Source organism: Lissotriton vulgaris, chromosome 9 (genome assembly GCF_964263255.1).
Source record: "Lissotriton vulgaris chromosome 9, aLisVul1.2, whole genome shotgun sequence".
Classification (NCBI taxonomy): Eukaryota; Metazoa; Chordata; class Amphibia; order Caudata; family Salamandridae; genus Lissotriton; species Lissotriton vulgaris.
In genome coordinates, this window is record NC_141697.1 from 958111223 (window position 1) to 958126261 (window position 15039).

General features: G+C 46.0%; 1 protein-coding gene across 1 annotated transcript; it reads right to left on the reverse strand.

Annotated features, from left to right (window-relative positions):
• Positions 1 to 500: 500 nt before the first annotated feature.
• On the reverse strand, positions 501 to 14627 carry LOC147692610 (caveolin-1-like). Its single transcript, XM_086939540.1, has 2 exons — positions 14541 to 14627; positions 501 to 839 (listed from the first exon to the last, which is right to left on the reverse strand). The coding sequence occupies exons 1-2, from the start codon at positions 14625 to 14627 to the stop codon at positions 501 to 503; spliced, it is 426 nt and encodes a 141-aa protein (XP_086795666.1).
• Between the last annotated feature and the right edge of the window lie 412 nt (positions 14628 to 15039).

Sequence of the window (15039 nt, forward strand, 5' to 3'; positions counted from 1 at the left end):
AATCTGCATATGGGTACATCTTGCACACACACTAAGGGCATGTTTGTGTGTAAAATGGAACTTTCAAAAATGCACTTTAGTGCATTTTTCAAAGTTTTTGCAAATTACCATGAAGTTCAACTTCATGCTAATATGCGACCCCTATTAGCGAAACCGCTATTTTTTTTAACTTTAACGCATTGCATTTAAGGAATCTCAATTTGAGGTTCCTTAAATGCAAGTAATCGCAATTTTGCGATTTCTTAAATTGCGATTTTTGCATTTGGGATGATGCATCATAAATGCAAAAATACCAGTCGCAAAGGGGCAGATTCTCAGAATCTGCCCCTTTGCGAGCGGATTTTACCTTGATGCATCTATGCCTAAGTGTTCTGGTGTGTCGCAGGTTGCAGTGAATGAGATGTGTTCACCACGGAGGAGAACTTGCATTCTTTTTCCCATTTCAGTTTCAATGTTGTGTTGTCGATTGTAGGCTCTCTACTTCCTCCGGATTTGGTGCTTTATACATTCTTCAGCTGCACACGGATATTGCTGAAGCACAGGCTGCAGGCTTCGCAGAATGGGTCGCACATGCAGTGGATGAAGGAGCTCCAGAAATGCTTCAGGCAGCTGAGATTCATTCTCCAATAGGCGAGACAGGGCCCTATCATCCAGATGTGGCAACACTGAAGGTAGGCAAACTCCAGTGCCCAACAGAAGGCCAGTGGGCCGCCACACAGAACCGACAGGACGATGTAACAGCAGCTCTTCACTTCTCGAAAGGTGTCAAAGGAACATTCCCAAATTCCATTGATGCTTTGTGATCCGTCTGGTTCACCGAAAGCATCTTCGAAGAGCACCTAGAAAAGAGGTGTAAACAAATACATTCATTCACAAATATGTCTGCACTCAGAGAGCAGGCATAGAAAAAACTCGGGGTTTGGGACAAGAGTTAGAAAGGACGAAGAGGCCTCTCAGAAGCTTTTGTGGGACCCCGGGCAGGAACATCATGGAGAGCCCCTCTCTGTTTCTGTGCCAACATGAGCACCACATTCAAAATAAAAAAAATGTCCTAGGACATATTTGAAGTCATATGGTACCACTTAGCGGCAGTTGACATCACCTTCCTCATTATGAATTAATTTTTTTTTAAAGCCTAATTTTGTGGTTTTTAAATATGTTTAGCATGGCATAGCAAGCATCTGAAAAGATTAGTGCCTTGTGCAGCTAGGTAGGTGCTGCTAGTTAGTTCCTGGCCATAGGAAGAAGCTAGTTATAGCCATGCTGTAAGCCTTCAGGGCAGGTCTATTAGAATTGCAAACCTCCTCCATTGCCACAATGAGGTGTCAGTGGCAAAAGACAAAGAGAGGGCAAGAAAGAAAAAGAGAGGGAGAGATACAGAGAGAGAGAGAGAATAAAAAATTGAAAAGAAGACAAGTAAGAAACTGCGAAATCTACGGTAGAGCTGGAATAAAGCACAAAGAGCCAGATGACTGATGCATTCTTCTGGCTGCAAAAAACCCATCAAGCCGTTTGTGACTGGTAAAATGCATTTTCCTGTGTACTAACTTAACTATGCGAGATGATACCTAGTACCGACTCCCAAAATTAGGTTTGCAAGTTACCATTAGGAAGGGGCGCATAAAGGGCATCCCTTCCTCATAGCGAGTTGCACTGCTATGTATGAATGTTTTGGTACGGGGAAGGTGGTCGCAAAACATTTGCAGATTACCATCAATTTCAGATTGGAGGTAAGTCATTTCCAAATGGGAAGGGCTCCATAAAGGACCCTTTCCCCTTTGTGAATGGGGGCGCCAACATTCTTTCAGAGGTAGCAGTGGTCCCACAGACCACCGCCCACTGTAAAAAAAATGAAAAGAAAACTTTTCTTTTTGATTTTTGAAATGCAGCCACTTCTAGGACTCAAATGCGTCAATATCTTATGTCTGCCTCATGGCAGGTGTAAGTCTAATGCAGGCACATTGAACATGGGACTTGCCCATGTGTAATGGCCCATTGCTGGAGTCGCGTCACTTTTGTGACACAATCCAGCAATGCGTCATTTTTGCGCCTACAGATACGTCAGAAATACTGACATATCTTTGTTATTTTTAGCTTTATTCGATATAAAAGATATCATCAAAGTATTTACAGAATAAAAACAGTACCATGGTAAAAGAGAAAGAATGTACAACATAGGATTACACAGGAGCTATAAATAAACACATATTAATCATTAAAAAAATTGACAGCTCAGCTGACATCGTTGAAAACAAGAATATAAAAAAGGGAAAATACCCAGACATCCGTAAGATAAAAACATTTCAATCGAGGGTATGCTGCTTAGGAAGGATAAAGGGAAAGCCAGGGGGAGGTGACCCATAATTCATACTCGCATTTTCACTTCAGAACCGTAAGGTTAGTGTGCACTAAATGTTTAATCAGGGGATCTTACGTATCAGAGAGATCCCAATCGAAAAACCTTTGGATTATCTGGGCTAGCACATCTTTTCTACCATCTTTCTCTGTATCAGCCAAGCTATGCCCAGGAACTTGGCCACTCCGCAAATCATCAATGATGATGAGGTGTCGGTTCCTAAAATGTGGAGGGCTGCACAATGGGTTATAGGTCCCAGCATTTTGCACACTGGTTTAAGGCATTTGGGTCTGGCCCTTCTGTAGGCCGGGCAGGCAAAAAGGAGATGGGCAGTAGAATCGTTGTGGTAGCGGCAACCTGGACAGGGCGCCGATGGCAGGTTTGGCCCCTTCCAGAGTGCTGTCACACTATTAACAGGGAGGGTCCCAAGTCTCAGCTTGATGTACAGAGTCCTATCTCACGGGACCTGGATGAAATCAAGATATGGTTCCAAGACTCAAGTAATTTTATGGTCAAAGAACCCCTCAGTCAGTTTCCCCATCTTGGGGTTCATGAGCTCTAGTGTCTGCACCCAGTCCCAGTAGACTCTCTTCAGATCTTGCTTTGTTGGAGGGACCTGGGTGGCCCAAGCCTCCTTGAACCCCAAGACAGATAAAAGATGACGGATGTCAACCAGCCATTTAATTCGACCTCCAGAATCTGCAAGTATTAATTCATGAAGGGCGGCCACATAATTAAAGAGCTCTGGAGTCCTTCTTAGCGAGCCCAGAATAACAAGGGGTGTAGTCGGGCAATGTCATGTATAGAACGTTTCCCCATGTCATAAAATAGGGGTTTCAGAGTGGTAGACGGAGGGAGGGAAGTGAGGTCTCTCACTTATTTTTGGATTTGGCGAGCTCACCTACATTCTCAAAGCCCCAAAGTTCGGCCCCATATAGGGCCGAAGGGAGCTCCTTCCCGTCATAGACCTTTAGGGCCGGGGCTACTAACCTACTCACAGACTTGCGTTGTTCCCTGGCAATTGCCCCCGAAACTCGTTTATGGTTCAGGAGCATTTTGGCTAAATGGGGACCCCACCTCATGGTCTTAGAGATGCGGATTCCCAGGTAGTCAAAAGAGTCCACGCAGTCCAGAGGGGAGCCATTCAGAGTGATGCCATTTCTGAAACGTTTGCAGGGGTTAATTGACATCAGTTTGGTTTTATCGGTATTGATTATCAGCCCACGACTTTTACAGAAAAGGTCAAACCTATTCAAGAGGCTCTGAAGACCGCCCGGTGACTTAGATAACAGAAGAGTATCGTCGGCGAACAGGAGGGTGGGTGTCTTCTCACCCGCCAGGGTTGGGGCATCTGCTGATTCCTGACATATCTATAACTTCTTGCGCCATGATGCGTCATACTGTAAATATGATACATCATTGGTGTCGCAAGGAGGGCGCAATGAAAAGTGGCTCATCGCTATTTTCACTCAGCGATGCATCAAATTTAATAAATGAGACCCCCAGTGTTATAGATCATGGGCTAAGTTATTTCATGTGTCATTAGTACCCAGGCAGGATGAGACTTAACTTGTCCACCCGGGCAACTATTACACATAGGGTGCACTATCCCTGCTTGCACCATGGCACACCTAGACATTCTTGCTTATCAGACTTTTATTTATCCACCTTTTTAGATGAGAATGGACTGATTTGTATTTGCGCCAGTGAGTGCCCCGACCTACGGATACTGGACCTCAGTTTCAGTGCATTTTTAAACCTGTTAAATACTAGAGCCTGAGAAGCCCACCCGTCCATCATATTCTCATTATCATATTGGCAGTACTCTCTTGATATGTGCCCCCCACTGGAGCCCTGGCACAGCCCGGATATTCTTTTTTGCCCTCCTTCTAGAAAGAATCTTTTTCCCTAAATAAACTTGTTCAGATTGACATCCTAGATTCCTTTTGTCCCCATTGATCCTGTGGGTTGAGCTGGACTCAACTAACTTTCCCTAGCAAAACCTATTTACCTGGATGCCCCGCATTAAGGTATATTATATTATAGATATATATATAATTAAAACTCTTGGGCTAATCTATGTCACTTAATTCATACCTTTGATCTTCACAGGTACCTAGGTTAGTCTTTCTGTCTTTTGGTGTATTATGGGTCTATTCATTGTGCAGGCTTCTCCTATTCATTAATTGATATTCAAATATGACCATCATTAAACATGAAAAAACTGTACTTGTGTCCTCGCTGCTGACATATTATCCCCCTACTTTAAATTTGTCACTTTTGTTAAAGTTGTATATAAATCTAAAACTGCAATGTTTGACTGTGATGGTTTCACACCACTGTTATTCTCTTAGGTGGTTCTTTTCTTGTGTCCCACATTTGATCTGGTCGCCCTGATGAAGGTGTGACCCATATTGGGTTAGACACCAAAATGCGCGTTGGCGCTGGATAACCTTGTGCATCCAGATATGTCTACAACCTTCCACTAAGAGGACGCACAGTAGTTTTTTGTCAATATTAATCCCTTGTATAGGACCCTTAATCGCTGTGGATTTTTGACGACACTTCTTATGATAAATTGCTCTTGAATGGTTATAGTGTATGAGTATGTGTGTATTTCAGGATGTGAGTGTATTTTGAGTGTATGAATGTGGGACCCTACTTATTTGTTTTGTTTGCACTAATAAAAATATGTCCTTTGTTATTGTTTTGTAAACTCTGACACAATGTTGTGAATACTAAGAATAATAAAATAAAAAACATATATATTTTTGTCATATAAAAAATCCTCTCTATTTTGTTTGGGGGAATTTGTTCTTGTTAGCTTAGCGATGTTCTAATTTTGTAGTGACCTTGACGGGCTCTCCCTATATTATCGTTCGACAGGTTGGGTTCTTTTGATTGTTATTAGCTCTTGTTCCCCTGTTCAACCTGCCTATTATTCACCTCCTGGGGCCCCCTTTATCTTGGCGGTGTCACGTAATGCCTTTAGTTTGCAGTGTAAATGCTGGCGTAGAGTGCGTTTCCATAGTCCAGTCTGCTGGTGATGACTGCATGGGTGATTGTCTTCCTTGACTCCAGTGGATCCATTTGAAGGTCTTGCGGAGGATGCAGAGGATGTTGAAGCAGCTGGAGGTGATGGCATAGACCTGTCGGTTCATGGTGAGGGATGAGTTGAGTACGATGCCGAGGTTTTTGGCGTGGTCCGAGGGGGTAGGTGGGCTTCCGAGTGCGTTGTCTCATGCTGAAGGGGTGGTTCCAAGGATGAGGACTTCTATCTTCTTGACATTGAGTTCCAGGCAGCTGTTGGTCATCCAGACTGCAGTGTCTTGCATTCCTTTCAGGAAGTTGAGTCTGGCGTGAGTGGTGGGGTCCTTGGTGATGGAGAGGATAAGCTGAGTGTCATCACCGTAGGATACGATGTTGAGGCCATGTTGTCAGACGATGGCGGCGAGGAGGCCATGTAGATGTTGAAGAGGGTCGGGCTCAGTTTTGAGTCCCCCAGGTGATTTACATGGAGTCGGACAGTAAAGGTGGCAGCCTGATCCTTTGGCTTCTTCAGGTGGGAACAATCGGATCTAGTCTAGGGCTGTTCCTTGTATGCTGGCATTGTGTAGTCTGGTGACTAGTGTGCGGTGGGAGACGTTGTCGAAGGCCGCTGAAAGGTCGAGTAGGATAAGGGCTACAGAGTGGCCTTGGCCCAGGAGGGTGCGGATGACGTCTGTGGTGGCGAGTAGGGTGGTCTAGGTGCTGTGGTTGCTTTGGAATCCAGATTGGGATGGGTCGAGGATGGCGTTGTCTTCAATGAATCGTGTCAATTTCCTGTTGACTGGTTGTCCTCCATGGCGGTTGCGTTGTGTGGCTGAAGTGAACACTGTTTCCTGCCGCGAAGATGGGGTGGAGGGTGTTGCCTGCTCTGTGGGTCGCTGTGGGTGGTGACGAGTTGTTTAAGTCCGATGTTGGTGAGGTTGTCACAAAGGATGGTGTAGTCGGGGTCGCTGGGGTTGTCGAGGTGGAAATTCAGGTCTCCAATGAGTATGTAGTTCATTGATGCGATGGCGTGGGGTGCGATAAAGTAGATGATGGTGGTGGCGAAGGGTGTCCAGGGGCCGGGGGTCTGTAGATGAGGGTTCCTCGGAGTCTGGAGTTGTGGCATGTCTGGATCTGGCAGTGCTGGTGTTCAGCGGATGGGAAGGTTTCGCTGGAGGTGGTGAGGCGGAGGGAGCTCTTGTGGGCGATGGCGAGGCCCCCTCCCTGGTGGTTGGGGCGGTCCTTCCTCTGGATCTTGTATCCGTCCGGGATGGCGGTGTTGATGTCGGAGTGGAGGAGGAGTTGGTCAAGGTCTCTGTGAAGAAGGCGATGTCGGGCACGATAGAGTCAGGTAGGTTCCAGATTTCCACAGTGTGTTTCTACACGGAGCGCACGTTGAAGAGGATGCATCTTAGAGTGTCGCCGGTACTGGTGTCGGCTGTATTGGAGGCCAGGGTATTGGTTAAGGTCTGGTGGAAGTGATGGCAGGAGAACTGGCTGTGGGTCGTGTTTGGTGAGGCCTGTTGGCAGTCTCTGAGTTTCCCAGGGTTGAGTACGGGGAGGGTGGCTGCGCTGTAGCAGTGGGTGGCTCGAGATCCAGGGTTTCAGGTGCTGGTTGCAACGGGCACAGACGTGCTTGCCTTAGCCGCACCCTGGGCATGCCAGAGGCCCACAACCACTATTAAGTAGGGTAGGGGGGAGGAACGATCAGCTGGGAGGCAGGAATAGGCAAGGACAGGGGTGCAGGCTGCTGGGGCAGCAGCAGCAGGAAGCAGAATGCGCGGGCTCAGAGAAGCCAAAAAAACAGATTCAAAAGGTCAAAACAAGGGATAACCAACTGATGTAATCATGCTATGTATCCTCAGGGGGTGGGAGGGTGGGTAGGACTGTTCCAAACATGAAGCAGGGCATGGGCGGATTGGCATGCCCACTCAAGGGCGCAATGATAGTATGGTCGGCCCCCTCAGGCTGCACAAATCAGTCATGTGCACTTCCCTGTTCACAATGCAGGCTGCATTATAGCCTGCATGGAGAACATGCCCATCCCTACGGCCCCTAGCTTCAGCTTTGCGATTGACTCAGGGGAGGGTACCTGGCTGCCTACTTCTTTTTTACCAGAAGCAGACGCAGGAGAGCAGGAGCTGCGAAGACAAGAGACCTGGATTCAAGGTAGGACTTCCCTCATTACATTTTTTACAGCACCCACTCACACACACATCCCCGTGTCCACGGCCCATCCCGTGTTCTTTACGGCTTTTACCACCTCACAGCTGTCCAGCCCCACCCAGCATATCAAAATAGTGGCCTATGTGCGCCCATGCACAGCAGGCGTACCACTCATACGCCAAAGGCACATATGTAGTTGTGATGCATGCCATAACATTGCATTCCATTCCAATGCATTCTAATACTAGGCACATTGCAACAGTGGAGTAGGTGTTGCATAGTGGAGACATAAATATCACTATTAACACTTCAGTGAGTGCAACCCAAAACTAACCTTCGCAACACAAACCAAACGTGAAGCCTGGAATTTCTTTTAGAGCCTCCAAAACACACCCAAAAATCTAAATTGAGCCAAATGCACACCCCAATTTTCATATATTATCACAAAACACCCCCCCAATTTTTAAATTATACTTCAAAACACACCCTAATTTTCATATTTTATCACAAAACACACTCCAATCTTCATATTTTACCCAACACACACCCCAATTTTCATATTCTACCACAAAACACACCCCAATTTTCATATTTTACATCTGTAACCCCCTAAGCAAGCGCCGGGAAACCCACTGCGGGTAGCTGTGCGCTATATAAGCTCAAATACATTTACATTTACATTTACCCACCCGAAAAATTGTACATTACCCTGTTACGACCTCACAATGTGTTGTAATCAATTGCGATGTAAAGGCACTTGCGTTGTCGGAGTTGTGTTGTTAATGATGTACTGCCTGCATTGTAATGGTCGTCACCCGTGCCAAAGGTAACCCATAGGCTATGACGTTTGTGTCTGTCTGCCCCTGGACCGCGCTCAGCACCAAGGTGCATTCCTCTTGGACACTCCACCCTAAGACACCAGCACCCTCATCACCATCAACCCTGGACCCCACCGTGCCTGCCAGGACCAATCTCTGCTTCAGACCGGACATCGCCATCACCATCACTGACAGCTGCAGTATCACCCGCAAGAAGCTTCACGACCGTCAAGGAGGCGGCATTGCCATCACCTACAGAAGCAATCTCTGGCTGACCCTGCACTCTAATGACCCAAGGGTGACCATGGACTACCTTAACTCCCAGATCCAGACCAAGCCCAAACACATCTTCTGCGGCACCCTCATGTGCAGGCCCCCGGGGCCATGACCCCCTATTCTCCAATACCATTGTAGACCACATTGCCCCAGGGTCTCACATCCACTGACAACATCCTACTCGGTGAACTCAAGTACCACCTGGACAACCCCAGTGACCAGGACACCACCCTCTTCTGGGGAAGGTCCCCTACATCAGATACAAGCAGTAAGACACAGCAACAAGCCAAATAGCAGGACACATTGTCGAGCAAGTCAACTCCGCCAGCGGGAACTTCCACTACAGCCACAACACTGTACTCTCCTGTACCGACTATCATTGGCAACATCACGTCTTCACCTTGCCCACCGGAAGCCACTGCCAGCATCACACCCCTTAGCAGCTGGATCAAGACCACCATAGAACGTCTCGTCAACTTCCTCCGCACCAAAACTCCACCATTGCTTCCAAATGATGACTCTGCAGCGCGCAACCACCACCAATGGATCTCCAACAGCGCCGACATTCGGGCACCCCTCATGAACGGGACTGCGTCAGTACCTACCTCCTGCCTGATGGCAGGCGTGAGGATGACGCAGTGCCACAGGGATAGGCTGGCCCCATGAATTGCTGGAGTTGCGTCATGGTCGTAACACGACTGCAGCAATGCGTGACTTTAGCGCAGACAGATGTGTCAGTATTCCTGACTTATCTGTCATTACCTGAGGCATGGGGCACTGTCCAGTGAATACAGCGTATTCATGCTGTCTCAAGCAGGGCGTAGTGAGAAGTGTTGCAATGCTGTCTTGTTGCAGCAACACTGGGCCAGGAATGAGCACTATCTTATTGATGGTGCGCATTCCTGCACTGTAGTTTTGTCGCAGGGCAGTGCTGCAACATTGCTTGCAGTGCTGCCCATCACCAAAACCTGCTGAGATGTGGCCCCAAGTGTTATCCCCATTTTTAAGACCAGCTATTTTCTGGTCTTAAGTAACTGGCTCTAACTGCAGTTAGAGACTGTTTTTTTGGTCTTCAGAAGTTCAAGGATTGCCTTGTGAATATGGAGTAGTGGTCTTTGCGGCCGTTTTTGCACTGGTACACTTCTCCTGCATATAAATATCGCTAACAGAAGTGGCGATCTTTATAACAGACTCTTTCATCCTACAAACTGTCGCTAATGACTGTTACGACAGCTTGGAAATAGAGCGATAAAATGATTGCCACATTAGCGGCAGAAATGTGCTGCTAACGCAGCAATAACTCCTCGAGAATATGCACCTTAGTTTTGATCCATTCTACTCCCCTCAGTCCCACTACCTAAGTGTCTTTACTTGCTCTCTTGGCTCTCTTATGTATATATGCCCTTTTTATGCATTGATTTATTTTACATCTCTTTCCATACATTTCAATACTTTGAATATATACCTATCGACCATTCCAAAGTCATTCCTCTTCTCTTCTGACACCAAATTGACTATTACCCAATTCTTCCCCCCTCGACCACACCACCAAAGTGTCTTTCCTTGCTCTCAGATGTGCAAAGTGTTTTTATCTTTGAAAACTAAGCTGATTCACATAATCGGCCCATTTGCGAATGCAAAAAGGCCTTTTGAAATGTGCAAATCCTTATTTGCGATTTGCTAATCTATTACTGAACTGCAAATTGGTTTAGCTATTTGGTATTAGAAAAGGGGCGTAATTAGGGCAACCCTTCCTAATACTGAATCGCAGCAGTATGTGTGAATGTTTTTTGACCTAAATGTGGTCGCAAAACATTTGCATTTTACTACCTACTGCAAGTAGGTGATGACCCATTTGCCAATGGGAAGGGGTTCCCATGGAACCCATTTCCGTTTGTGAATATTTGCTGAAACATATTTCAAGAGCTGCTCCTAAAAAAATTAAAAGAACATTTTTAAGTTTTCTTTTTTCAAAACATCCAATTTGCCTTTAAGTAAAACAGGCTGCAATTATAAAAAGTGATTGCTTTATTTAAAAACAATTACAGACATGGTAGTCTGCTGATCCCAGCAGTCCACCATCCCTGTCAATTTTGCTGTTCCCAATAGGTTGCAAACCTAGACCTGCCTCATTAATATTCATGAAGTAGGTCTTTTTGTTTTCCACTAGGAATCACAAAATGTGTCAACCACACATTTGTACATGGGTGTTTGTGAATACCAAATAGCGAATTGCTAAAAATTGCTATTTTAGTAATCAGAAACAATTACCTATGGGCATCTGGCCCTTAATCTCTAAAGTATCTATACCCTTTTTTATGCATTAATTTATCCACCAACTCTCTCCATACATTTCACCACTTTAAATATCTACTCATAGACCATTCCAAAGTTGGTCCTCCTCATTCCTGACATCGAATCCCTCCTCAGCATGTTACCTACAGCAGTGCTTTAAATGGGCCGGTACTCACCGGTACTGAGTGCTGGTACTTCTTATTTTAACCAAGCTGAGTACCGGCCCTTCTCCACTGCCAAGGAGAGTACCGGTACTCAGGGTGGAATTGATAAGGTGGGCACTGGGCCGGGCTGAAGGCCAGCTGTGTTCCTGTTTTTTAGCATCATGTTTGCCGTTTGTCTGTCTTCAGCTGTGACAAGAGGCACGATGGAGCCTGAACGGTCTGCTGGAGGACTGCTGCTACGACAAGTGTGCCTCTGCTCCGTCCCACCCAGATAAAGCCTCTCGCTGTCCTCAACAGCCCCCTGCCGAGCCTCCATATGGGGACGTCTTCTTAGATAGTGTATGGGACATTTTCTGCCTAGGGCACAGTGATGTGTGCAGACTGCTTGAGTGGGAGGAGGGAGAGCCTGCCCAGGAGTGGCCACTTTCACCCCTTAACCTCTCACTAGGGTCTGACTGTCTTTCACCTGACACACTTGTCCCTGCAAATCAACCCCCAACCACCCGCCTGCTGTGAGATTGAGTCCATGATGGGCGGGGATAAAGTGGTGGGCATTACCTAGGCGGACTCCCTCGTGCCCAAGTGAGGTGAAAGGCGGTCTACTGACCTTCCCATCAGAGTTCAGTATTGTTCTGCCCCTGACCTCTACCCTGTGGGACTCTGCACATGGTCACGACCCAGCAGTGCTCACTGTCTGCCACTGAAATCTTACAGACCGTGGGCCATCTGCTGAGGGGAAGAGGGTGGGTAATGGGGTGGGAGAAGGTGAAGATTGAAGGGACAGGGATAGAGGAAGCAGAGAATAGTTTAAAAGGGAAAAAGATAGACAGAAGGGGTAAGCACAGATAGAGATGGGGAACCGATTGAGACAGCTATGGAAAGAGTAGGAGAGGTACGGAGAAATAGAGAGAGTGAAGGTAGAGAATGATAGGAAACATTTGGGGTAAAGAGAGTGGGACGGAGTTAGATACAAATAGAAGAGAAATGAGGGGGAGGGATCGAGAGGTTAGAGATGTGAAGACTGATAGAGAGTGGTTGTCTGCTTGTTTGAGTGTACGTTTGTGTGTGAAAGAGAAATGAAATCAGAGCGGAAGAGAATCAGGACACTCAGGAGGTATTTGAAAATACATGAGTGGAATACTTGTTTTGTGTGTATGTGTGTGTATTCTTGAATATAAAAGGTTTGCCCAAATGCAAGTACATAGGAACAGTATGACATTAAGAAGGTCTGTGTAACGAGTTAGCACATTGTTTATATTGATACATTTCTCACATGGTATGCTCTGCAACTGGTGTAAATGCCGTTCTCTGCACATATGGAAAGTTTGAGACAACTATCAAGGACAGAATGAATACTCAACAGAAGTGTTTTTGTATCATCATGTCTCACCCTGCCGCTAACCCCGCCCTCTACCACACCCTTAGCTCAATTTAATGAGTACCTACACTTATGTTTTTCCATTTAAAGCACTGTCCTACAGCCTCCTTTGCCAAAATGTAATGAAAGCCATCATTTATTTTTGTGTCACCATGGGCTAGATTCTCAAAACTGTTATAAATGCAACACAAATAGCAGCTTTTGTGCACAAAATTAAGCACAGTGGAGCACCCACTGATTTTCTCACACTGAAACTTGGTCAACTTGGTAAAGGTCTCATGGGAGCAAGTGTATTCGTAAATAGGTCTTTCAAGCTTTACAGGGCCATCTATGAGCCGTTAATAGAGACCAGAGTCTTGATTTACTTTTCTGGCACTTACAGTCCTCTTTAAGCTATTTTTAATTTAGGACTACAAGTACCAGAATGCAAAGAAAAAACCTGCACTTCACTTCTCTGCTCTTACAGCCGGCTTTGGAAGCATTTGTAGGTGGGTCACCCTTCAACTGTTAATGACACAAATTTGTTGAATTTCCCAATCTTTTTGAAGGTAGTTTCCACCCTAAAATGAATTATAGATTTACTCCCATCAAGGGTATGACGAAGGGGCATACCAGCAAGGGACGGCGATACAATTATCGCGGCTTTAGCTTGCGTTTTCGGGTGAAAAGCTGCGATAATTGTATTGCACTATCAGCAAGAACACACTAGCGTGTGTTTCCATGCCTCTGCGCCCTTTCCCTTAACGCCCGGCTTTGCCGCTCTAATGATATGCAAAGTGGGCGTACCTCGCCAAAATAACGTTGATAATGTCGCTAACAGACATTTCTCCTATTAGCAATCTGCTCGCTAACCTGAGTAGCAATTATAAAAGTAGCTCTAACACGCTTATCGCAGGTTTCATTATGCCTTCTTTTAATTATTACCTGGCCAAATGTCCTATGGGAAGTGGATTCTTTGAATAAGCACACCCTGCACTATTAACAAGGTTTGCCATTGCGCTGTGCTTTTATCGCTGGATTTCTAGCGATGATTGCACATTTGCCTGCTATTGCCGGATTTTTCATCGCTGTTGAGATATGCGTTGATGATAACGCGTTATCTCGGCGATTACATCCGGTGATAACCGGCGTTAAACAAATTTGTGCTAAGCGCGCACTGCAATGTTTATCACAGTTTGTTGTAGATATGCCCCTAAATCCCTTTTCGTGCAGCTTAAGGAGATGGGATAATCCTAAATTAGTAGGGATGCAGATGAAGGGGTTTCTTCTTAGGAAAAATATCTACCCCCAAAGAGAAACCAAAAAGAGTGAAGTATTGAGAATGCACTTTTTAGATCCATTTGCACATGCAGAAATATACACACTTTTACATTTTTGTGTAAATTCACTTGAGAATATGCAAAGGTTGCAGACATTCTGAAGAAGTGAAATTCTTTATGAATTCTACAGAAGTAGGAAAGGTACTCAAAATCTAGCCATACGCTTACACAAGTAAATTATCTGGCTTTTACCAAGGGCTTTTTTGTATTACTTGTTGCCATGCTATGGCAGAACATTCCCTTCGCTGTGTGATTTATGAAAGTACCAGTGCCTGGCTGGCAGCGGCCATTATGTATACAGGAGAATCTGTCATGGTATAGAAAAGCCATGACACAAATTCCTAGCTGTTTGACACTGGTCGCGACGGCGCATGCCCATTCTGGAACATTCCACTGACTCATAAGAAAGGTATTGCCTTCCTAATCCATGTAAGTGAGCTGTTTATAGATGGGCGGCCACACATTCAGTCAGCCTTAGCAGGCCTTGCCTCGGGACACAGAAAGTGTCTTACATCAGCCAGTACTAGTCAGTACTTGCATGCATCATGGATCTTCATATCACTAGAACACACTGTGACCCCTGAAAGACTCAAATAGCCGCGTAATGAGCACAGGAGACTAGGGAGGCAACAACAAGATTAGTTCATTGTAGCCACCTCCTCCCTTCACCCCATCCCCAAGCCTTCCTCATCCACAATCCCTAGACGAGAATAAAAAGGACGCATGTCAGCCCCTCACCCGCACGTGCTCGTTCAAGTTGTTGGGGTCGCGGTGTTCCATGTCCAAAGACATGGGTGCGCTTGGGATTCTCCTGGGTTCCGCCATGGTGGTTGGAGAAGAGCCTCGGTGGTCGGCAGGTGGTGTGCTGTCTGACCCTCAAAGTTTCAAACCTACACTTTCTTTTTAACTTTTCCTGCGCCCTGGCAGCGTGCAGCCTGCAGTCTCCACGCAACACGAGTCAAACATCGCTAGTTCTGCCTTCCTATTGTCTGTCACTGCTAAGGTACGTGAGGTACCCTCACCGTGCAATCAGTGAGAGGCTCTGAACTATAGTAGGGTTGTTATAGAAACGGTTGCATGGGCTTCTGTGTACAGACCAAGCTGAGCGTAGGAAACCGAATCTCACAAACCAAGGTCAAGGGAGGGGCTGTACAGAAAGCCTTTTTCAAAACCCCATCCATAATTTTAAAGTTCAGCAAATGTATTATAATTTATAAAACATCCCTGAGCGCTGTAC

Bases quoted from the DNA above. Each gene is read 5' to 3' on its own strand.
- LOC147692610 (XM_086939540.1), bottom strand. From the start codon at position 14,627: ATGGCGGAACCCAGGAGAATCCCAAGCGCACCCATGTCTTTGGACATG. The intron at 840-14,540 runs GTGAGGGGCTGA...CCTCTTTTCTAG, and splicing joins ACTTGAACGAGCACGTGCGG to GTGCTCTTCGAAGATGCTTT.